This window comes from Dicentrarchus labrax, unplaced genomic scaffold (genome assembly GCF_905237075.1).
Source record: "Dicentrarchus labrax unplaced genomic scaffold, dlabrax2021, whole genome shotgun sequence".
NCBI classification, from domain to species: domain Eukaryota; kingdom Metazoa; phylum Chordata; class Actinopteri; family Moronidae; genus Dicentrarchus; species Dicentrarchus labrax.
Genome location: NW_026136714.1, coordinates 1061484 through 1086549, shown reverse-complemented (window position 1 = coordinate 1086549; position 25066 = coordinate 1061484). Strand labels below are relative to the sequence as shown.

Here is a 25066-nt window from a genome sequence, read left to right as displayed (position 1 = left end):
ACCAGGACTGAAGATCTGACCAGGCTCTCCAGATCCTTCAGAAACTGCTAGAACGTCATGGCTTCAGCTGCTGAGCGGTTTGTTTTACGCTCTGTGGAAGAAGCTGTTGAAAGGTTAAAGGTTATAAAAGCATAAAGAGGCAGTGCTGGACGCTATCAGCACTTTATCTCCGTTTAATTACCAGCAGTCGATGAACTGGGGGAGTTTTTAAAGTTAGTTAAAGAGAGCTATATAAATTAAAGCCCCACTAGAGGTCGCCAAAGCCTCGCAGGATGTCACAAGACCGATAAGGTGTGTTAGAAAACGTATACACAGTAAGTATTCAGTATAAACCTAAATGAAAGTTATTTTTAAAGTTTACATTTTACTTTAGAACCAGATAAGTTAATTTAACTCAATAAAGTGTTAGAAACTGACTCAAATTTTAAGTAAAACTAACTCAATGTTGTAGCTTCAGTCATTTTAAGTGGCACTGACTTCATTTAGAAGTTATTTTTATTTGTTAAAATAATTAACTTACAAAATAGTTTTATTAAAATTTGAGTTAAAATAACTGTATTACAGTGTAATTAATATCTAAAGTTTGAAGGCCTGAACATATAACACATAAAAAGAAGCCCGTTAAATCTGTATAATTGTTAAAAAATAAAAACCTAATACAGACAGAGTTGTATCAAAAGTTCCTACAAATATCAGGAAAACTCATCTCTGATCAACATTAACAGGAAATAATGTTTAAAATTCATAAAAGTCTCTGCAGTTACTGTTAATATCAGCAGCTACGTCTGACTGACACACAAACAACCGACAGACGAGTGATTAAAATAAAGTTTATTTTGACAAACATATTTGGTTAAACTCACTCGCAGCTCGGCTCCTCCGTCCTCACACGCACGTCGCAAACAGACTTCTCTATACACTCAAGCTCGTAAATCATTTGGCATTACACTCTCTTCAACTTTAAGTTTCATATTTACACTTTTAAAAGGCCACTTAATACACTTTACAGGACTGCAGATAGGGGACATTTTTAAAGACGTCAATAAACACGCTACAAACGACAAATACACAAAAAAATAGCACATATTTAAAAGCATTCGCAGTGGCGGCAAACCAGAGAGCTTTCGAGCTGAATCCTCGTTGGCGTGCCGCCACAGAAAAGGCGTTTTTATTCTCACACGAAGGAAAAAGTGCCGGTTTTCATCCTGATTTTACAAACATTTCAATTACGGTTTTCGCAATTGTTAATATAGTTCTTTAGTATTTTATTTTTTTGTGTTTAACCTCTATGAACTCTCACAGGACGTCTGTAAAGAGATACAGTTTGATATGTTGATGCAGAGCTTCAAACTAGTCACGTTCCCCTCCCCTCCCCCCGGGGCCGTTACTGAGCCGGCTCTGGCCTCCTGGCTGGCGAGGTCACTTTCTTCTGTTCAATGCCTGGAGGGAGGGAGGGAGGGAGGGAGGAGAGTTTTAACTTCACAGCGTCTGTATCACCGTGGGATAGATAGATAGATAGATAGATAGATAGATAGATAGATAGATAGATAGATAGATAGATAGATAGATAGATAGATAGATAGAGATGTATAAAATCTGAAAGTGCACACCTGAATCTGTAAGAGTTAACTGATTGAGTTCCTCCTCCAGCTGTTCGGCGCTGATATCCAGCTGCCTGTACGGTACGGCGGGCAGAGAGTCGAGCAGGTCGTTACCCGCCGGGAGGCTCGGCTCCCCCGGGGCCCGCAGACCGCCCGTCGGGACTTCGGGTAAACCCGAGACAGAATCCGGCTTCGACTCGTCCAACAAAGATTTCAGTTCGTTCTCCAACTCGTCCATGTCTTCATCTGTAGAACACGGAGGAGACGACCTTAGACCTCCTTCAGATTCATTTATGTAACTGATTAAAAAGACACCGACGGGACGACATACCTGCACTGGTCACGCCACCGGATATAGTCTGGTTCACCTCGTCTTGAGTGTCACACAGCTGGTTAAAAATCAGAGGAAACACACATTAGGAAGATTCAAGGTAAAACATTTAAACTGATCTTTTTAAGAGATCATTTTCCAGGTAATACAGGACGGCTTTATATAGTAATATATAAATATAATGATGCAGGTTGAACCAGCCTGTTACAGTAACTCTTGAATGAATTCATCAGGTCTCATTTATAAAGTATTTATCGTGTGTTTTCATGAAGACATTAAAAAAAAACAAAAAAATAAACATATAACTCTTCAAACTGGCCACTTTACCTGTTTAAGAAAATATGACGTAATGCAGAAATTGGCAGTAAAAAGGTTCAGGAACGTTCATTTATGCACAAATTTGCTCTTCTCGCTGTGAAATGAGGTGAATTGGTTTTTAAAAATCAATGAAACCTCATTGGATCAGCTTGTAGGGGCTTTAATTATCTGGTTAAGATGGAACGACAGTGACCCCTGGTGGCCAAACCGCTGTACATACTGAAGTTATTTTGTGCGATATGTTCAAAAAGAAGTCTAAAACACTTTTAAAATAACAAAATAAAACAAACTGCTACCTCCTGGATTTGATCCACGAGGTTCTCGGCTCGCTCCACGGTCACGTCCTTCAGCGAGAGCCTCAGCGCCGACACTCCGGCCTGATACGCCTGAATAACCTACGGACACATTCGCCGCACGTTAACAGAGCCGACAGCCGACAGACGACCCGCTCAGAAAGAGAGAGAGAGCGTCGGTGTTCATTCCTACCATCTTATCGGTCTGCGACTGAGCTATCCGGTCCAGGATTCCTCTGATGGACTCCAGCTTGGCGAACAAGTTGTCCGCTCTCTTCTCGACCCTCTTGCGGCCTCTCAAACACCTCAGCGCCTGTGGGACAGACGGTGGGACAGACGGTGGGACAGACGGTGGGACAGACTGGTTGCACTCAATAAAATTGAGTTTTCTTGCAGTTGTATGTCATTACCTGTGATTTCTTCCCTTCCCGGAGCAGAGTCCTTGCTTCCTCTTTGCATCTGCACACACACACACAACACAAAGCAGCTTCAGCAATCATCACATTATTAACATGTTACACCTTCTGACTATGAGCCAGATAACAGGTGGAAACAAAACAGGTATAAAGTGTATTTTATGGTTAAATAGAAGTTATCCCTGTACGGATGATGTGTATGTATGATTCCAGTGAATATATATCACTCACAGTTGATTCCTGTATAAAGATGGATTCTTGTAGAGTACAGAGATAGAAAATGTGCCTTTTCTTCATTCTTAAATTAACCTAATTTAAAAAAGGTCACAGTGCATTTTGATGTTGACCACTCCACCGTTGTATCCCGTTAAAACTACCGTCTGAAATCTTCTCATAATTAAAGCATCAATTATCACCAAACACGTTTTGAGCTCACAGTGACCTTTAATGGTCACTAATTCACCGTCTTGAGTTACGACAAAGAGGGAAAAGCCAGTAAAATTCTCCCAAACTAATGTATAAACTCTCTCTTTAACCACATTTAAGATATTCTATGTGATATCTAATGTAATATATTTTCACTTCCACTCACTGAGCCTCCCCTGAAACCCCCCCGGAGTTGACCCACCTCCCTTTTTATAAAACAAACCCTCTAAAGTCTAATATAATTCTCCCACTTTGCCCCGCTTACAAACACCTACCAGACTCTCACAGTTTACCTCCACACACCATCAATCAAAAACTAACTCTGCCTACGTACTTGTCTGCCTCCAGGCCCAGTTTCTCCACCCGCTCTCCCAGCAGCTTCTCACTGCGCTGCAGCTGGTAGATTCCTATATCCACCTCGCTGACGGGGGACACGCGATCCTGCCCGGGTGGACAAAACTTAACAATCTGTAAGAAGGACACACAAAAAGACAGAAGGGAAACATAAACGTCTCAACAGGGTTTCGTCCTGATAAGATTAAAATAAAAAACAGCCTCTAATGAGCGTTGACGCTTCACCTTCTCGCCTTCGTGCAGTGAGACCGTCACTTGTTTGTCCCTCTGCAGCTGCAGTAGAGCCATGCACAGGGTGCTCTCGTCGGCACACACGTCAGACGAGAGAGTGCAGAGCTCTTGAAATGACAGGATGGAGCTGCTGGCATATTCGCTGCTCCGGTACACCTGCAGGAGTTCTGCTGCTTTCTCCTGGAGAACCAAAGAGAACCAGCTTTAGATCCAGCAGCTGCCGCAATAACATTCATTGTCTGGGCCTTAATTTCAGTGTTTCATTCATTTTCTGGGCAGAAAACTTAATGGATTTGTTATTTTCTAGAAGTTTAGATTATTTTTTAAGAGCTAAAACGTTTGAAGAACTGAACACAAGTTATATTTACCTTAAGTACACAGTTAAAACAACAAAAAACTAAGAGAATGATGAGAAGAAAATCATTCAGTATGTATGATTGGTAAGAAATAAATAAACATACATGTAATGGATAGAACATTTAATAAAAAAAAGGTCCCTAAAAGTAAACTCATCTCTGATGCTAATCTGCACAAAACTCATCTGAATCACAATTTTTCTTTCCTAAATTGTACAGTGCATCAGTTCTCTACTGTTATTGGTATTAAATATAAAGTGAAATACACATAAAATGTATCACTTAATCAGAGGTCGTCAATTTGGTTGGAAACACACTTGTTTAATATATAAATTTGCTTGTTTATTCACCTTTTTGTGGCAGAGGAAACATCAATTAATCATTAATACATCTACAAAGATAAGCTGCCTTGTTGGTAGTGTTGCACTAGGGTCAATAAAACAACATCAAAAAGGTTTAACATGAAAGAATAAAGAGCTGCAGGACTCTGGTGGCTGATCTGACAGGTTAAAGTACAAAAAACAACCTCCAGGAAGTTGTTGCTTAATATTAAAGACCATGGAAAAGGACCAAGGCACTCCCTGGAATAATAGTGGAATAATAACATCTGGGCCTGCCTTGGTTTTCTCCAGAGATTCAGGAAGTTTAACAAACCTTCACTAGTTCAATGACAACGAAGGACTCCTCCAGAGGCACCCGGCTGCTCCCCAGAAGAGTGGAGAAGGTCCACTTCAGAGGCTTCACCAGCAGCAGGCCCACACCCCAGGACAGCCAGCCACAGTCCACGTTGGCAGCGAACTCAGACTCCCTCTGGATCTTCCCACATCTGGCAGATGTTAAAAAACAAACACAGGCAATGAAAACCACACACTGACCCACAGAGTTATTAAGAAACCATTTTCAAGGACCTTTCCAGGACCTTTTCCAGGCGTTTTTCTTGACAATTAAAAAGTACAAATTCACACATAAGCTGCAGTTTGAAGCAAAGTTTATAAAGATACACACAAATCCAGCAGTATTTATATTATTTTACATAAAATTCATCTTCTACAAAGTGTTCCCTACATAAATAATACACTAACTCAAAGTTTTAATTAAAACTAACTATTTTTTAAGGATACTAATTTTATTCCATAATTCACGTAAAATCACTATAGCTTCTTACAAAATTCAGTTAGTTTTACTTAAACACTTTTTTTTTAGTTAAATTAAAAATAACTATTTTTTAAGTTCTTGATTGAGTTTTTACTATTTTTTTTTCACAATAAAATGTCCAAATGAAGTGAAATTTAAAAGCTACTTACAAAATAGTTACTTTTACTTAAAATTTTAGCTAAATTAATTGATTTCTTTCAGTTACTTTGTTTTTTTTTTAAAGTTTTCAGACACCCAATAAAACCAAGGAGGCCTAACGACCCCCACTGTGAGGCTCTGGCGACCCCTAGTGAGGCTCCAGACCCTCAGGTTGGGAACCACACTTACAGAACATAAAACATTAAACAGAGATAAAGAATAATAAATAACATTAAAAAGTATTACACATGTTATAGTGATAATATGAACCCTCATAAAGCGAGCCCCGGTGCAGGAGCAGCTACCTGGCCAGGCACTGGAGCACCGTCGCCAGGCCCAGCGGTGCCGTCTCTTTCCTCCGGAAGGTGGTGTTGAGCTCCCGCAGACTCACGCACACGGTGCCGCGGTCCCGGCAGCTCTTCACCACCAGAACCGTCCAGAAGTCCATCTTGCTGTCCCAGTCCGTCGTGTTCACCTCTCGGTTCTCCTTGAAGTCGGAGAACATGAAGTTCATCCGCTCGTCGTCGTCCCACTCGGGCGGCAGACTCATCCCCGCGAACTTTAGCTGACGGCTGATAACACCGAGCGGCCCGCTAACTGCCCCTCACACGGACTAAACACCACCCGCCGGGGCAACACGTAAAGATTAAAACACAGTCCGCTCGGGGTGAGTTGAGGGCGGTGTTTAGCTCACATGTCGCTGCCAGCTATCAAACGCACCCCGTCACTTCACCATGATGCATTAAAAACCCGAGCTAACGCGAGCTAACGTGTCATATAACAACAACAACAACAGACGGTAGCGCGTTTTATACGTCAGGGCCGCGCGAGGGGGCGGTGATGCGTGTCTCAACAGAGCAGCGCGCTGACGCAGACACCCTGACACGTAAAACAAGCGCACCCAGATCTCCGCTCACGAACATCATGTTTGCGGAGATTTATGCGCATGTGAGATTTTATATTTTATTTATATTTAATTTAAAGTTCTGCTTTGATTAATATGATAATTCTTACTGTTAAATATTAAAATAAATATATTAAATATAAATTCTTCTTATTATATTATTTATATTTAAATAATTTATTTTATAATAATATATATTTGTATTTTTTATTATTTATTTTTTTAGGGATATTTCACGCTTTTTTGCTGTTATGATTTAATCTATTTTGTTTTTTTTCAATTCTTGCTTCTCATGGGTTTATTTTGTTTCTTATTTATGCCTGAGGATTGATTTACATATCTTATTATTCTAATAAATCCCCCTATTTTGTTTCATGTATGTATTCTCCGCAAGTGACTGTATGTTTTATTATTATAAAGCTAATATTCTGCATTCATGACAACTGTACAGGGCTGATTTTTTTTGTTTTATATTACATTAAGGCTTAAAGTTATGTATAATCAAGGGCGTGGCTGCTTTGAGTGACAGGCAAAATACACAAATATACACAAATATTTATCTTTGCTGTAGTCAGACGCTTGTTTCATAATAAAAAAAACCTCTTCTCTTGAAAATGGTGTTCATTTTTCTTGTAAACAACGTCAAAACTGTAGTAATTTACTGATTTAAACTACCTACTAGCTCATGTTGGAGTGAATATGGACAGAAATGATGATGCCACAAAAGAAAAGGAAGAAAAACAAGACAGTTTAAATAATAACGCAGCTCATAAATCTGCTCCACCAGCACCACATTAAGACATAAGACAGGACACAGGACTTTTCTTTTAAGGGCTCGTAAGATGCATTTAATCACACCCCGTTCCCGCCCGCTTCCATGTGCAAATGTACACAGCGACACTTAAACTCAGTTTGTGACTGTACATTTAAAAACAAAGGACAGGATTAGAGCTTTTAATAACTTTAATACACATTCTCTGATCCCAGAATCTTCTATCACGCCTCACAAGACAAATATGTCTTTTAAAAACTTAAATTATAAAGAAAATAAGTTCACATTTTCAGTCCATTTTAAAGCCCCTCGCTTTAGTTGTACTCATGCCTCATGATCCTGTGTTATTATTGCAGAACGAACATTAAATCCAAAACATACCTCATATATAAAGATGAAGGATTTTAAAGTATTGCGGTGTGGTTACGTATTGCTTGTTTTTACATATCATTTGTGCCGTATCATGCAAGATGCTACACAGATTAAACCCCACTGTGTGTGTCCTCCGTAGCTTTACAACATCCACTCTCATCCAGAGAATAATTCAGTAGATGCACATGCATTTTCACATTAGTATTCGATATAATACTTAAATAAATAAAAAAGGAACTGGCTTAAGATATGTGGCTGAAGCACTCACATGACACTAAGATCGGCATTATCACGTTTCATTCACATGTTAAGAGATAGTGCATAAAAATAGATTAATCATTTAATTAGTTGCCTCCCTTTAAACACCAGGTGGAACAGCAGACCTTTAGTTACATGGCTTAAACATTTTTGCAGTCTTTCTTTTGTTTGGCACACGTTGATAAATGCTCAGAAAACGCCTCCTTTCGCTCGGACTTTGGCACGTCTACTTGGCGCTGAGATCCACCACCAGGTGCTGGTAGGCGAGCGTGTTGCCCTTGAAGCTGGCGGCCAGCAGGATGTCCTTGTTGTCGACAGAAACCAAGCTGAACGCCCGCGGGGCCCTCATGTTGAGCTCCTGGAAGGGCTGAAAGCGCTGGGTGAGGTCGTCCCACAGGTACACTCTGGAGAAGGAGAAATCGCTACCGAGAATGAGGTACTGGCGGAGGCCCACCGTGAAGGGATACACCGCCATCGAGCCCCGGGAGGGAAGAGTCTGGATCTCTACGAAGCGCTGGCCTTCCCAGCGGAGGATCTTGGAGTCGCCGATGAAGCGTGTGAGGCAAAGGTAGAGGACCTTCCTCACCCAGAAGTGCTTGACCATCTGCACGTCTGCCACCTCGGTGATCTGGGAGAAAAAGACGAACTGCCGCTGGCTTCGGTTCCACTGGTAAACCACCGGCGGTTGGGAGGCGCTGGAGAGGATGAGGTGAGGCTTTCCCGCGACGTCGAGGAACTCCACGTGGGTGTCCCGATGCCAGGGATGGAGGGACTGGTGGGAGTAGAAACCGTTGCTGTTCCAGCGGTAAATGCTGGTGGAGCCGGCCTTGGAGCTGTCCGCCACCACAAAGTACCACTCGTCATCCAGCTGGAAGGTGTCCACGAAGTTGGGCTTCCTCACACGGGTGGTGTCGATGTCTTGGATCTTGACGAAGCGCTGCGGGTCCTCTTCCCACCTGTGGTTAGCACAAAAGGTTCTCAAGAGCGTTCACAAAAGAGTTGCACAAAGAAAGGAATAGTTTGGGAGATATGTTTGATTAATTTGTTGCTGAGATGAACTCTGAAGAAGTGAAGCTGAATTTGAGCTTCAGGGAGACGTTAAAGATCATCAATGGTTAATAGAAACACCTACAAGAAATCTGTTGTTGTCAGACTTTGCAGTAGTTTAAACTTGAATTGTTTTTATTAAAAATGTCTGACAATGTCCTTGTTAATGTGTAATTGCAAACACGTTATGTCCTTTTATCTTAGCAAAAAGTTTTTTAAGAGAAAATGTAACACTATAAAAGTGCAAAAACAACTACATTTTATATTTTATGCTATATTATTGACTCCTGGTGGTTTCTACCTGATTTGCCTCCATACAAAAAAAACCTCAGACATTTCCAACTTCAGGATGTGTTAAAGTACTAAATAATCTGTCAAATGATCATAAAAAACGACATATGAAACAACACAACTTAGAGACTTCTATAATTTACTTATCGTCGTCCAAAACAGCTTTCTGGGCAAAAGTCTGCGAGAGAACGACGTAGCCATGCACATTTTGGCAGTTTTGGTGAGTGTAGTGTGCCGTACGTATTGATGGAGTTTGATATAACAGACTTTAATCTGAGCTCTGAGAAAATCAGCAAAAACTAGGGACAACATTTCCTAAATATGTCGAGCTCTTCAGAAGAAACTCAACAGCTCACTGAATCAGAAGTCTTACTTGTAGATGTGAGAGCCGCCGAACAGTTGAGCCACAACCATGTACAGACTGTTGCTTATGACCACTGGTTTGCAGTACACGGCAGAGCGAGCTGCAAGAGAGACACACAGAGTTAGGATTCATTTTTTAAAGCACAGATTTGAACAATATTTATGCTTTCATAGCCTGGAAACTCACAGGTAATGTTATGAAACATCCTGAAGACCATCTCCACGTGGTCCCAGACGTACAGGGTGCAGAACCCCGAATCGGGCTGAGCAAAGGTCACAAACTGATCCCCATTGAACTCATAGGACTCCACAGACACAGAGTGGAAAGGGAAGGTCTCGTAAACAGCAAAATCTACGGGAAGACGACCCAGAATTACAACACAAGAATCCACGACACACCACCTTTATGTCCGAATGAGACATGGTCAAACCTGCGCTGATGCAGTTGAAGTCTCGTGGCGCCAGATCGTGGATTCTGCGTCCCTGGAATTCGAAGGGGCTGGCGCAGTAGATGGCGGGAACAGAAGTGTTGGTTTTCTCCATCCAGTCGACCAGCCACTTGATTTTACAGTCGCAGCGGAAAGAGTTCCCCCGCAGGTCTCTGAAAAACAGGAAATATGTCCCTTTATATCTCAAATACCCAAATATAAAAGGCTCACTGCATGTAAAGGAACCCCTTTTCTATCAATGGGTACACTTAAGTCACTTTTTTATGGATATTCCATATTATACTGTGCATAACTGTGCATAACAATAACAGTAGAGAAGAAGTGATAAACTGCACAATGAACTCAAACAGTGAACTCAATAACTGCAAGAAGTTTGTGTAAAAACCAGAGATTTGGGGGGAAAAAATTCTCTGTCTGTACTATGTATCTTTTTATATTTTTACATACTTAATAAGCTTATTTTCTTGACAAATTCATTGTGTTTCTTCTCATTGTTCCATTAGTGCTTCAGTACATCGAGGAACTTGCGACCACAACATGCAAATTCAACCAATCCCTGTGAATTCTGCGGCACAATTTCCCCACAAATTATTGTAATTTCCTGCACGAAACATTGAGTAATACAACTGTAACAGCTGAAATGTGCCTTTAAGAGACTGTGTTGCCTAGATACAAGAGATATATGTGCAATATACATCATTTAGGCAGCAATAATCTCAATAAAAGCCCATGAAATCCTGGAGGGACGTGGTATGAGACTGTTTATCAGAGAGTGAAGGTTCTGTGAATATAGGCTTGTGTTCATGTCTAAAATGTGACTCCTTGTGAAGCTTTGGCGACCCCTAGTGGATGTTGGGAACCAGCACTGTTGGGTTTACAGTAGGTATTAAAGTTTATGCTTTGAGTCAAGCTGAAGCCAGACGCTTGTGCAGTCGAGTGCGGTCGTCCACTGATCCCTCGGGGAAACCAGCGTTTTGTAGTGACACATTTTGGGGTCGAAGCTCTCGGGATGTCAAGGCATTGTTGTGATTTCATTGACGGAAGACTTACAAATCTGTGAGGATGTCTAGATGTTTGAAGAGATCTCTTGGCAGCTGCTGCAGGTTGTTGTTTGAAAGAGATCTGGAAGAAATCAATAAGAGGACAGAAGTTATCTTGATGTTCTCCTGGCAGTGGCGTATTTTTTAGACTTTTTGGCTGCGGTGGCCGAAGTGGGACACTAACTTTACCATTTCAGTCACAGTGTAAAGTACCAACAAATACATTAAAATAAGCCTGTGCGGACTAAATATTGTATTGACAAACACAGTAACAGAATCTGGATCCAGATCTGATCAGCACTGTTTGACAGTTTGATCTGAGTTTGGTGCGTTGAGCTGGACGGACTCACTGAGAATGAGCTGTCAATCACAAGGTAGCCCCGCCCTAAAGCATACCCTGCTTTATGGTGTGTTTTACTCTAAATGGGACCATCAGTTACTAAATGAACATCATGCTGTATGGAAGAAGACTAAAACTAGAGATTGAGACCATAAACTCATCAGGAAACTGTTTACGGAGCTCATAAATCAACTGAGAAGTCGGCTCATTTCTCCATAAGACTGAATGGTAATGGAGCTGCCCCATGCTGGTTGTTACACATATTGCAGGTTTAAGACACTTCTGCATTGATTTCACTTCAGACCCAAAAGGACATTTAAAGTTTAATTCAACTGTTCTTGTGCTTGCAAACACTTTTATAAAGTTTAAAACATTTTAAAATCCCAGGCTACCAACTGGATACGTCCCCGGTTGCTTGTATAGTCTGTAATTTCTAAAGAAACTGCATCCTCTTGTCTTTTTAAACACATTTTACCTGTTGTGCAACGTGGCAAATGGTAGACGAGGTTTCTCCGTATACTTACAGATGAGTCAGGGATTTGAGTCCTCTGAAGGTGTACTTCGATAGAGCCTGGATATCATTATTCTCTATGAACCTGAGAAGAGAACGAAGCACTCGTATGTCAGACGGCGATAACAAACTCCTGAAATTCAGCCCAGCTTTACAGAATGTCGTCCCGGTTCGGAGACGAGGTTGTGTTGTTGTGTGCAGTACAATAAGAGTGTGATTGCGTCCCTTATTTCACTAATAGCACAGTCGGCATCTGGTGGATTTACAATCAAATGGTGAGTTGATTGTGCCAATACAGATACATATTCTATTATTTTTATCTTGTATTTGATAGATCCTGTTGACTTTCAGTGTATAAGCAAAGAAAATATAAAACAATAAATGACTCTTAATGGTAAAAGCTCGATCCTTCCTTTGATTAATGTGATAAAAATGAGAGTGCAGCAGGTTTTTTCGAAGCTCTACTTGTCAGCGTCATTTGATCCCGTCCTGTCTTTGTTTTGTCATTTGATAGTCGAGGACATGCAGCATGTGCAGACTCTCTGGAGGTGGCTGGATATTAAAATATGACTTTATTAGCATGCACAGCGGGTAGCGGCAGTTAGTGGCAGCGAGGGGCCTGTTGGCTGGGAGGCAGCCAAAGCCACACAGCGAGCAGCCAGAGGCATGGCCATCACGGAGAGCTGCACACTCCAAGCCATCAGCTAACTACCTTCTGAAGCCCATCAATTCACAGAATGGCACATTCAGCTTTATCACACTACAGAGGCAGAGCGCTCGCTGTCGGAGGAAGATTTATTTTCAGTTTTGCTTTTGGCTTTGAGTCCAATCCGGTAAAATCTTGCAGTGCAGCTTTTAGTCAGGTTTGTTTTACTCATTTCACAGAGAAATAAACTCACCTACACTCATTGAACTAATCACTCATTAAAATAAACAATGAAAACTAAAAAATCTGTTCACTTTTAACGTAAAGCTAGTAGAAGTTGCAGTAATTATGACATATTGTAATGTATTTTAGGTGCTGGGTTATTGTGTTATTGACATATAAATAACACATAAATATTGTATTCACTCACAAATACACAGATTTAGATTGAGGCTTTACTTTGAGGGTACCAGAACAGAGAGAATAACAATGCTAGTTGGTTTTAATAGATCCAACCACCATCGAGCACAGAGAGGTTTCCACGGATCGTCATTCTAAATAAATATCAGCAAACATAATCTCAGTTATAAATAAAGTTATTACTATTACTGCTGGTTCTAGTGATACGGTGTACTTCAGTCCCAGAGGAAGCTGTGGATGGTACAATGTGTACTGTCTCTTGTCTTTAAACTATACATTGTTATACTCTATTCAGAAGGTTAGATAACTAGCATACAGTCTGTGCAATAGCTTGTGAACGAGAATCTGCAGCCTCTGTTGTCTCCCCAACGACTATAAGACTTATCTGCTATTAACATAATAAGGAAATGTTGTTAATTAACATAAAAATGTGGCATCTTGCAACACTATCCACTCATAGGGACTACAGCATTAATCAAAAGTCAGCAGTGACTTGAGACATTAGATTTTTTATTAACATTTAACCAAACTCACAATCTTTCCTCAACGTAAACAAAAAGTGTTTTTGTTGCAGGAGTGTCGACACAAACCCCGGACCCTGGTGGGACAGTCCTGCACTTTGTACGTCCACCATCTACCCCAACCACCTCTTTCTGAATCCATCACGTTACATAAAGCTGCCACCCCATCCTACCCCTCTAGATCTACTGAACCGAGTGAGGGTGTGTTTCACTATTTTAGGTACACTAAAGTAGTTAAAAGACCAGTCACAGTCACATCTACTTACAGGTACTGCAGGTGAGACAGACCGGCAAAGGCATCATCAGCAATCATGGTGAATGTGTTGGAGTTCAAGAGGCTGCAAAAAGGAGGCAATAATGAGCAGCTCATACAGATAATGTAGTTCACGAAGCAACATTTAGACACCTGACTGCCATTTTAACTGCTTTAATAACAGTGTTGTCTGAATCACATAAAACATTCACAGCATATAAAGCTAATCTAATGTAAATACATAAATTAATTTGGATTTACACAAACACACACACACACACACACACACACACACACACACACACACACACACACACAAAACAGGGGGCTTGAACACACACTCACGATTGCATCTGAGCAGATAATCGGCCCTTTGTCTGGCCGAGCAGAACTGAAGGGAGTCAGTGATTGGCAATGACACTGATACAGAGCCACTTTACCCTTATTACTGCTATGTCACCACTGTTTTCAATAACCATTCATTTCTAGTAGCAGCTGAAGTCCTTCTATTGTTGTCTGCCACAATATCGGCTGTGTGAAAATGTTAAATGTTGTGACCGTGAATAAAAGTGTGTGAGAACTGTGAGAGTTTATGATGTTTAAAACTGTGGGAAGGTGCTCCGTCGTGGGTCGGGACACTCACAGGAACTGCAGGAGGTGGAGGTGCGAGAAAGCTCCCTCTGGGATCGTAGTGAAGGCCGCGTTCACCATCGTCCTGTCCGGAAACAAACAGTTATCATCAGACGTGTCTTCTTGATGTGAGAGAGCAGAAAAATGTCTTATTCACAACATTAATTGTGTGCTTGTATTTCTTCTGAGGCCCCTCTGCTCTCAGGACAGCGCCGTCCTTGCAGTTTAAATATCAAGGAGGGCTCAATCTTTAGAAAAACTGGGACGCGTTAGTTCCTTCTTCGCTTCTTTACTTCTTCTCTATTGTAAAATGAGGGCAGCTTGTGCTCTGGAATTCCCTTGACTGTTTAAACTCAATATTCAATGCACAGCCAATGGGGGTCAACATCAGATGAACAGGAGCACCGTGTAACCTTCTCAGTAAAAGCATAACCTTCCCACATCACGTGTGAAGCTTTCCATTCCATTTTATGCCCTCTGTCTATATCCTGCACACTCTTTAAGATTAAATCTCTCGGAGGACTCCTGCAGTGAGCCGGAGAATCTATTGTTAGTGTTCCTCCCTGGAGCTCGGCAGGATCGCACTGCTGTGCTCCCTCAACTAAGTTCAGCATATGGTAGGGTGAAGGGACATTATTATTATGTAATACCATCTGGTATACATCTTTCTGCCAGCATAAATAAAGTATCAAGAAAACACTTTTAGATAATTAAAAGACAAGTAGGGATTCATGCATCATTACATAATGGAGGGTGACATCAGTGATGTAGCCATCTGTACCAGCCTGCGTATTGCTGAGACTTCATACAGGTTAGGAGAAGATGCCTATAATGTGACACATTATATGTTGGACTCACAGAGAGATGATTCCAGGGGGGAAGCTCTTGGGGATTGCCTTGGTGTCCACACAGAAGGCACTGTCTTTGGTGCAGGAGCAGGTCGCAGGACAGCGGGGTATCTTGGGGGCTCTCCTGGCGTTTGACTCCCCCGGCAGGCTCAGACACAGACACAGAAGCGACAAGCAGATCAGCCTCGTCCATCTCCGTCCGAGCTCCGGCATCCTTGGGCAGGAGGGAAGGGAAGCCGTGTGAATGACGAGCTTTTCTTGGAAGTTTCTCCTCAGTGGCTTGTTGAGAGACGATGGTCAGCCTGCCTACAGCTCCAGCAGTTCTGATAATGCTGAGTGCAGAGTTGAGATAGAAAGAGAGAGAGAGAGAGAGAGGAAGGGAGGGAGGAGGAGGAGTAAGGGTAGTCCTGTGTATCCTCGGTGGGGTGTGGGTGCTCTGCAGCTTCCCAGGATCTGTGCGATCTCTCCCAGGAGCTGCTGCCAAGAGTGCACACTGCAGGAGTGACGAGCTTTTCTCCGCACCAGGACCTGTAGGCAACGTCGCTGACAATGAATTATTTACTGTTGCACACGCAGGGAAATCTTAAAACACCAGCAGCAGGGAGGGAGGGAGGGAGGGAGAGGGGGGTGAGGAGGAGTGGCGGGGCAAAAGACTATACTGCCATGTTCTGTTCTGTGGAGCTCTTATCAGGTGTGAAGTCGTGTCAAGCTGCTGCAGTCATGAGAGCAGACAAGGAGGCAGCGAGGATGCAGAGAGGAATGTGTGTGCATGTGTTAGTGGCTCTGTGTGTGTGTGTGTGTGTGTGTGTGTGTGTGTGTGTGTGTGTGTGCGTGGGAGGGTGTTCATATTCTGGCAGTTTCCAAACAGCAACCAGTGCTGAGACGCACACTTAATCAAAAGAAGAAAGAAGGAGAAACACAACCTATTGATGAAGCAACGCAAGAATGTTGTACCAGAAAAATATCTACGAGTATAATCAGATTTATATTTTATAAATAAATTACCTTCCAGACGACACAGAAAATGAACAACACCTTTAAAAGTGTTATTCAGTGATCGAGTGTCCATCCAGGAGGTAACAGTGATGCAACCGTTAACGCAAATACAACTAATGACAGATGACAGATTAAAACCAGTTGTTCTCAGCTGGTCTCACCCTCACCCACATTTCCCCATTTGTCATTAAGTTGTAACCCACATTTATAGAATTTAAACAAAGCTAATTTATTTTTCAGTTTAGTAAAAAATTTTTTTTTTTTTACATCCCTGCATCCAGGGATCCACACACACACACACACACACACACACACACACACACACAACACAAACCTAAATAATATATTTTTCACACACACATCACAAAACACAGTCTACACACACAGCAGTCATACAGCTTAAATATGTAGAATTCCTAATTAAAAAATGAATTATTTCTCATAATCTGAGCGTGAATGACACACAATGTCAGCAATTCAAGGACATTTAGGATCGTAGAACCATTTTGCATCTTAACAATACAGTAGGTTCTCAATCTGAGATAACCCTTGATACATAATCAGGATTACTTTCTCAGACTTTTAAAATCTCCACCACCACCGGAGATGTTACACAACTATTTTCATCCTCCTAATGTGATGTTCATGTTTAAAGTAGACGGAGACCTCTTTTAATATCATTTTCAAGACACATTTAACATTAATTACAGCAAATTGTGCTTTAATGTGCTGAATTATTTAATGCACAAAGAACAGGTAAGAAAGTATGGAAGCCCATTTCTGCCAATATGACAAAAAAAAAAAAGATTCTGTAAGTTATTATAATGAGGGACTTTATCAAAAAATGGACACATCTTTTCAAAATAATGACTTAGTATCACACACAGTCAATATTTTGAGATGCTAAGTCATAATTTTGATAAAGTTCCTCATTATAATAACCTACAGAATACTTATTTTTCCTGTCACATTGGCAGAAATGGGCTTCAATAACAAACAGATATACAACATAAAAACTATTCTGCCCGCTGTTCCAGGCTGACGACACCAGAGGGCACTGTAGGCTTCAAAATAAAAGTCCATCGGCGGGGCAGGCGACTGTGCAGAGTGTGTGAATGGCCACTGGCGGGGCTGCAGCCTCAGTGCCAGGCGTTACCAGCCTTCCTGCACAACGACTCTGTTGTCACAAGCAAAGACACCCTGCAACATGCTGTCTGTCCACTTGTTCCCCACCCAGACGGGCAGCAGTGGCGTCCAACAACATCTGATCCACTGCAGCAGCTTTAAAGCGCATAATAACAATAAATAACCTATGAATTAAATGTTTGATTTAGCTTTCTTTCCTGTAATATTCTGTTCTCTTTCTTGCAGCCACGGTCCCGTGTCCTCTGATGTACGACTACTGCGAGCTATGAAATGAAATAAAAAGCATTATCTTGATGGATGAAAGAGGGAAAAGCTCTTCGGGGGCTTCATTTGAAATCTGTTTGATGTTTCCTTTGCCTTGGGACAGTTTGATGTTTATCAGTGAAAGCCTTCCAAAGATTCTGGTGTTGTTTTTTTTCTTTAGTCCCTAAAATCTGTGAAGCCTGACTGTATGTAAAGGAGTGATTTCTCATGTGAATCAGTTACAGAATTATGGGTGGTGTCTCTTTGTGCCTCATCCAGTTTCAGGGATGACATTTCCTGCACAGCAGCTATTTTTATGGCTTATTTTCCTTTGTGCTTTGGCGTGTTTGCGTGCGTCTTAGCAATTTTTTTTGTTCTAACTGTATCTGTGTATTTATGTAAGTTATGCTCAGCGAGGAGCAGTTAATTCCTGAGCTTACTCCTTGCTGAGCTCCACCCAATCCAAACCTCCGGTGGGAACCAGCATAATTGCATGGCATAGAGAACGGAGCATGAAACAGCAGCTGGAAGCCCTAACGTGCCCTGTGTGAGGCCGAGGAATCTGAAATGCTTGCAGAGATTAATCCACTGAACTCTCTCTATACGAGTGTACCTACACAGTGGAGTAAATCACACCAAATAATGACTGATTTCATCTTTAGGAGCAACTATTCTGAATGACTTTTGTTGCTTGGCTCTTAAAGTTAAGATGAGAAAATGGATACCACTCACATGCCTGCACAGTAAATATGAAGCTCGAGCCAGAGGCCGATTAGCTTAGCTTAAAGGGAAACAGCTGGTTCAAAGATCTGCCTACCAGAACCTCTACTGCTCGCTGATTATCTAATATCTTGTTTGTTTCTGTACAAAAACCCGAGAGTAGGCCAGGCTAACTGTTTCTACCTGCTTCCAGTCTTTATGCTAAGCTAAGCCAACCACCGTAGAAACATGGAGGTTCTGCACCAGAAGAGGACCTCCTCCCTCTGTGGATAATAACGTCTCTTTCCAAGGTAACGAAAACACGACAATTCTTATTTTCAGTTGATAATGAACAACAGCTCCTGAGGGGAAATACCTGTCCGTTGCTAACGTTGCCCGTCTGCTGAGCAGGTTGCGTACAGTTGGTTTTAATAGATTTATTACTGAAAGCAGCTGCCTGGCAAAGCCCAAAAGGAGGCTATGAGTGTGAATCAGAACGGTAAAGGTGTTGGCCAGACAGCGAAAACAAAGCGCTGAAACCATAGACTGTATAATTAAAAATGGTGGTCGCCTTCTTGGCAGTCCTGGCTTGGCTCCCGGCTAATCCAAAAATGGGCAAAGAGGTTTTGATTTTGATTTATTTGCACAACAGCAGAACCACAAACAAGAGAAAAGAAGCAAATTGTGCAGGTGAGATTTAAAAAAAAAGGCTTGTAAAAGAAATCTCACCTCAATAGAGACACAAAAGTTTTGTTATCCACAAACGTAAACAGAATCAAAAGGCAAACAGAAATTAAGTGTGGGTGAAACTGAATGAAAGCCTGGTTACTGAAAACAGCCGCCTGTCACTCAGAGCAGCCACACCCCCTAACCCTAACCCTAACTTTAAGCTTTAATATAACCTTAAACAGGTGAGTTATATAATGATTCAACCCCTCGTACGGTTGAGTTTAATGGGGAAATTAGCAACAAAAACAAGTTGTTTATTTCTGCTGTAAAGTTGGGCATTTTGAAATGAGGCCTTATGGTGGTTGACTCACTTCTGGAGCCAGCCTCTAGTGGCCGTTTGAGGAACTGCAGGTTTTTGATCTTTACGTGTTTACGATTTATAGGTAGGTAGCTGGTGGAGACCAAAAACAGAGTTGAAAGAGGGTGAACATTGGACTTTACATTCACCAATGAATGATCGTGTTGCTCTGTAACTGCTGGAGGTGAAAATAGTTTAACATATCAGCTTAAAAGTTGATGTTTTATTCATTTATTAATGATGTATTTGATAGGGACAGATACAGTAAACAAAGACAGTAATATGATGCAAGTATCATAGCGTTTAGAGCTAATCTGCAACACCCATGTGTCAATGATCACAACTTGTTTCTGCTGCCCCCAAGTGGCCAAAATCAGTTATTGCAGCCTTAAAGAAGGCCAGAAATGGAATATACTATTAATAGGTATGTTTTCATTACTGTATAATCACCTAAATATAAGAACTGTTGTGTTTTTGTTACCTTCCATGGTAGTACGCCATGTTTCAGTAAGTTGCAATCTGCAGCTTCCCCACTAGATGCCACTAAATCCAACACACACGCCGGTCCTTTAATATGTTTGCTAGAACATGAATGTCAGTAACAACTCCCCGTTTTTCTTTTTCAAACCCATGAGATTGTGACGTGAAGCAGCAGCAGCAGCAGCAGCAGCAGTGCAGCCTCAGCACATCTCTCAGTCGAGGTCCTGTATGGCCTTAACAGCTGTGCCTCTCCCGAGCCTTCTTGTTTCATGTCAACTCTTCAAGCAATAAAGGAAAAAGTTCAGCCAAGCTTCCACTCACTCTTTTGAGAACCGCTCCACATTAGGAGGAACATTTTGGCCGTGCCGAGTTCGGCAAAAATTACTCATCAGACATCACAAAGTGTTCCTGCCTCCCCGTGCCAGACTTTCACCATCTCATTATATCCTCTTGCTGTCTGGCACTCTCGAATCAGAGCTTTTCACCTCCTATTTGGACAACTTTTAACTGTACGTCTCAACGAGGGTTCAACGCCGACTTTGTTCAGTTTCGGTTTCAGAAACCCACATCCCCTAACGATCACGGGCCAAGGAGCCCTGAAAAGACCTCTCTGTGTGTCTGTCTGTTTCCATTTCTGTTTGGTTTTCATGGGTTTTTTTTTTTGGGTTTTTTTTTGCCTCCTGGCTTCGCAGGAAGCAGGAAAAACAAAATAGGAAGATGTTTTTGTTTGACCTTGGTTCTTTGCAAAGGGAAAATCCCAGCTGCTCCGGGCGACGTGGCCTGGTACAGGAGTCAGAAAGGTGTTGAGACTTCAATCAGACATGTAGTGACACGTTGTGGCGTTCCTATACTTTACACTGTAAAAAAAAACAGACAAAAAACCTGTATTTTCTGTATTTTCTAAATACATGGAGATTAATTTACAAATTACAACATTTAACTGTAAATGTACATGTTTTATGTAAATAATAACTGTAAATAACCATAAAATTACTGCTTATTTAAATAAAATGTCCTTTTTTCCACATAAAAATGGAAATTTACTTTTTATTATTAAACTATTAAATTCAAGTTTCATGCCGTTTCTAATTTCTAAAATTATGTAAAGTTACTGACAATTAACAGTAAAAAAAAAGGGTTTTGTACATGGATTTGGCAGATATCTTGTATAATTATGGAAGTTTTTACAACACAAATGTTGAATAAATGTTTTTTTTTATCATTAAAACAACGTTAAATGTAATTAAATTACTTTATTTAAATAAAATATCATTTTTTTCCACATAAAAAGACTATTAAACTGTTAAATACTGTTAATTTCTAAAATTATATAAAATTATTGACAGTTAGTATTTGTTGCATAATTTTACATGGATTTGTTTGTTAATTGACAAAATATCTTGTATAATTATGTTAAATATTTGTTGTTTATCAGTGTATAAGCATTGGTAAACTGTCAAAATACAGTTTTTATCAGTGAAAACAGCAATAATTACTGTAATTACACAACTAATGACTTTTATTACAGTTTTATAACTTTTAAAACTCAGATTAAAATAAGAAAAATCAAATAATAACAGCACTCTGCTGTAAATTTAAGCCTGATTATTTGTATTTACAGGTAATTTCATTGTTTTAACAGGTGTAAATATCTTTAATTAAACATTAAACTAGGATTTAAAGCCAAAAACTGCATTTTAATGATAGAAAATGACTTTTTTTACTCCACTGTTGGAGACATGAACGCAACACATGTGCAATTCTTTACATAAAGTGATTAACAGAGGGGGACAAGGGGGACAAATAAACGGGCGATTCCAAGGCATTAAATCATTAACTTAATTTTCATGTGTCCTCAGGAGGCCACTGGCTGATAGATGCCAGTAATTCAGTTGGCCGGGGTCTTGAGGACAAGTTGACGTCAGATGTCCTCGTCCGTGAGTCAGGAGCAAGTAATGCATTCACACGCGACCAAGAAATTCAATAAGGTAAGTGTTTGTCACAACAAATCTGTCATGTTTGATGAGTCTGTCTTTAATAAGCAATCGCAGGGCTGCAAACATGTCAATAAAACTCACAATTATTTCATATTAGACAATAAAAGTCGAGGCCCTTTTTTCGGACCAGTCTATTAACTGCAATGAAAACCTCGGTTGAAATGAAACTGGAGGGCAGAGCCAGGCCTGGAGGACTTTTTATCCTCCTGAAAAGACAAAAACCCAGAGCCAAGAAAAACAACCGTCCCCAAATTGCTCTTATTCCTTCGCCTCGCTCTCTAAGTGCGGCTCAGTCACTGGAAGGTATGTCAGCCAATCTCATCCCACGTTCAATTCAATTAAAGAGAGTACAAAGACATATGGCTGGGGGGGGGGAGTGATACGATTACAGCCCTGTGCACGACGACGCTGCAGCTTTGATTCATACCCTGTCTTATCTGAGGAGGGGCTCCCTCAGGTGGGCTGCAGGGGGGGCCAGTAAAGGGCCAGTGACTCCAATAACAGTTGAGCAAAGCCTCGGTCAACTTCCTTCTTTCCTGTGCTTAGATATGCTACGTGCTAGGCTCATCTATGTTGAAAAGACAACCACATTTTTAAGGGACGTATGTAGCAAAACATTATCTATCTAACTAATCTACGTCAATCGTTGGCTAACTGCAGGAAGTTTGTGTACAACGAGATATTTCTTAGATTATTTCCTGTGAATACTGTTCAATTAAATACAATCCTCTGTCTGTATTATGTTTTGAAACTGTTTACATCGAAATAAGTTATTTAAAATTACTAAAGCTACTTACAAAACTGAGTTTTCCTTCACATTTTAATCAGATTCAACTATTTTTTTGAGTTAAATTTACTTTACAGTGAAATCCAAACTTTAAAAATAACCGTTTTTATTTAGTTTTCTTCACAGAAATGAAATAAATGTTGCTATATCAGACTGCTGTGTATATATTTTTACGTTTTATAGCACGCCTTAAAATCAAGAAGTCCTTGCGACCCCTAGTGGGGGCCCCGAACCTCAGTTTGGGAAACAGGAATTTTCTGTTTATCAGCATTCTGACATTTTGGAGACTCAGGGGAGGAATCGGGAATATCCTCCGAAGCGAAGGCCACGCCGCTATCTTAGCTTTCACTCGGGACAATGCACAGGAGCAACTGTACCTCCGCCATCCCCCCTCCCTCCGCCGCCACCCCCCATTCCTTGAGCTAAAAGACAGGTGATACGCCACCTGGGACGGGGATGTGTCGAAGGAATGTGTGTGCAGGTATCCTGCTGCCTGTGGGGACTGCGGAGAAAGGCGCAGCGCACCAGTTGATCCTGTTTGATAAAGGCCCTGACAGGCCCAGATTATATGTCTCAGCCTGGAGGAGGTGTCTGTGTCTCATTCCTGCGCTGAAGAAAGTCGATCCGGTGGGAAAGAGGCGGGGCCATGCCTGTAGGCGTCGTTTTTTTGTCTGGACGCCAACACACACCTTGTCGGGGCAGACACCACTAACACTGCCCTCCTCCTCCCCCCACGTAACACCAAACAAACACCCTCACTCATCTCATTTACCTGACCACACCCGTGCCTCCAGACGCCGCGAACATACGCCTTCCACAAATCATGCCAGCAGTTTGTTTTTGCTGCCAGATAACGTGCTGAAAGATTTCTTCCTTTACAGATATGTACTTTTTAAATGACCCGATATACAATAATTACAGGGTGTGTGCAGGCCTATGAGTCCTTTCACAATAGCTGTTTACTTTTCTGTGTTTTTCATAAGTAATTCTACTAATTACAGCCTATAACCCCCCCAAAACTGTAATTAAATAAAAGAAGGGTGAACAACAGACTTTATATTCTCTGTAACTGGGATCGTGTTCAGTGTTGGATTAAATCTTTTTGTTTGTTCATTAGTTTTTCTTTGTGTGTCGTTTGTTTTATGACAGAATTAAACCAAACTTTAATTAACCCTTTCATATATATAAATATATATATATATAAACATTATAATACAACAGTTTTCACTTAGATGACCCACGGGGCGTTTGAGGTCGGGGTTGGGGAGGTTTTACTGACTAGTTGGAGATCCGACTTCAGGCGGCGTTCCTGTGTCAAAAACACGATAAAGTCGTCACTAACTGTAATCTAAAGCTGTTACCCACAGTGCTCCTGGTGGCGCCGTACAGATACATCCTCTACAAACTTATCTGCCTGTGTTTGTTGTTTTTTTTGTGACGTGGAGAAAAGAAAGAAGGAACAGTGAGACCCGCAGTGAGTGACGGGCCGTGGCCCCGAGGCTCACCCCTTCTCCGCTGTGTCTGTCCCCACAGAGCGGCGTGGGCACCGGGGACCCGTCACACAGACAGCCATCTCGCAAAACAGGGGCCCGGGACCCTTTTTTTTACGGAGGGGGGGGGACGCCGACCGCCTTCCTCTGTCACGTCCTACACCTCAGGAGGCCAACGGAGCGTTTAGTGATAAAAAAATACATATAAATAATAATTAAGTATTTTGATGAACCACAGAACTGTCCATCATCTTTAACTGTTATTAACGAGGCTGTGGGGGGGGGGGGTCTGTCACAGCGTGCAAACAACAGAAAATGAACATTCCTCTGATGTTTTGCAATCAACAACAATCTGTCTGCTGCGGTTACCCTCACACGCTTAACGCTGGCGTTTGGCGTGGAGGAGGAGGGGAGGAGGAGGAAGAACGCCAGGACTAGGAGACATGTCTCCTTCACCTTGCACATGGACGCCGGCCAGATTGATATTCATGAGTATTTCTTTGCACTGCTTGAAAAACCCTCCTCGCCGTTCCGTCCCTCGCCACCGCCATAAATAACCAGTTCATTTGTGGAGGAGACAGAGGTGCACAACAACAAGGCTGATGTCACCGCCACTTGTTTCCTGGAGGCTGAAATAAGCAGAAAACACACCACCATCATCATCATCATCATCATCACCACCGCTAACACCCCCCCAAAGGACCCTCTCGCTCCTAACCACGGCTGAGAAAAGATCTCTGATTGACGACGTGTCTCCTCCAACGGGTGGTGGCAGAGAGTTGAAGGGCAGGTCATCTGTCACCGCTGACAGGAAACACACATGGTGGAGATTAATGGCGAGGCTCTCTCTCTCTCTCTCTCTCTCTCTCTCTCTCTCTCTTTCTCTCTCTCTAGACCTGGAGATGATAAACCTTAAA

General features: G+C 41.6%; 2 protein-coding genes across 2 annotated transcripts; both read right to left on the bottom strand.

Annotated features, from left to right (window-relative positions):
- Positions 1–814: 814 nt before the first annotated feature.
- Positions 815–6416, bottom strand: chmp7 (charged multivesicular body protein 7). Its single transcript, XM_051423435.1, has 10 exons — positions 5925–6416; positions 4981–5152; positions 3965–4150; positions 3720–3853; positions 2954–3002; positions 2737–2856; positions 2547–2645; positions 1933–1990; positions 1611–1847; positions 815–1440 (listed from the first exon to the last, which is right to left on the bottom strand). Exons 1-10 carry the CDS (start codon positions 6167–6169, stop codon positions 1385–1387), a joined length of 1356 nt encoding a protein of 451 aa, XP_051279395.1. The 5' UTR covers positions 6170–6416; the 3' UTR covers positions 815–1384.
- An 838-nt stretch (positions 6417–7254) lies between these two features.
- Positions 7255–15879, bottom strand: lgi3 (leucine-rich repeat LGI family, member 3). The gene is made up of 9 exons (XM_051423433.1): positions 15295–15879; positions 14450–14521; positions 13820–13891; positions 11980–12051; positions 11126–11197; positions 10058–10227; positions 9814–9978; positions 9637–9727; positions 7255–8881 (listed from the first exon to the last, which is right to left on the bottom strand). The coding sequence occupies exons 1-9, from the start codon at positions 15495–15497 to the stop codon at positions 8152–8154; spliced, it is 1647 nt and encodes a 548-aa protein (XP_051279393.1). The 5' UTR covers positions 15498–15879; the 3' UTR covers positions 7255–8151.
- Between the last annotated feature and the right edge of the window lie 9187 nt (positions 15880–25066).

Excerpts from the sequence above, each read along its gene's own strand:
- chmp7 (XM_051423435.1), bottom strand. The coding sequence starts at position 6,169 with ATGAGTCTGCCGCCCGAGTGGGACGACGACGAGCGGATGAACTTCATG. Across the intron at positions 4,151-4,980 it reads TTGTCATTGAACTAGTGAAG|GAGAAAGCAGCAGAACTCCT; the intron begins GTTTGTTAAACT and ends TTGGTTCTCCAG. Across the intron at positions 3,003-3,719 it reads CTGGGCCTGGAGGCAGACAA|ATGCAAAGAGGAAGCAAGGA; the intron begins GTACGTAGGCAG and ends GTGTGTGTGCAG.
- lgi3 (XM_051423433.1), bottom strand. The coding sequence starts at position 15,497 with ATGCCGGAGCTCGGACGGAGATGGACGAGGCTGATCTGCTTGTCGCTT. Across the intron at positions 14,522-15,294 it reads CCCCCTGGAATCATCTCTCT|GACGATGGTGAACGCGGCCT; the intron begins GTGAGTCCAACA and ends GTTTCCGGACAG. Across the intron at positions 9,979-10,057 it reads CTTCAACTGCATCAGCGCAG|ATTTTGCTGTTTACGAGACC; the intron begins GTTTGACCATGT and ends GTCTTCCCGTAG.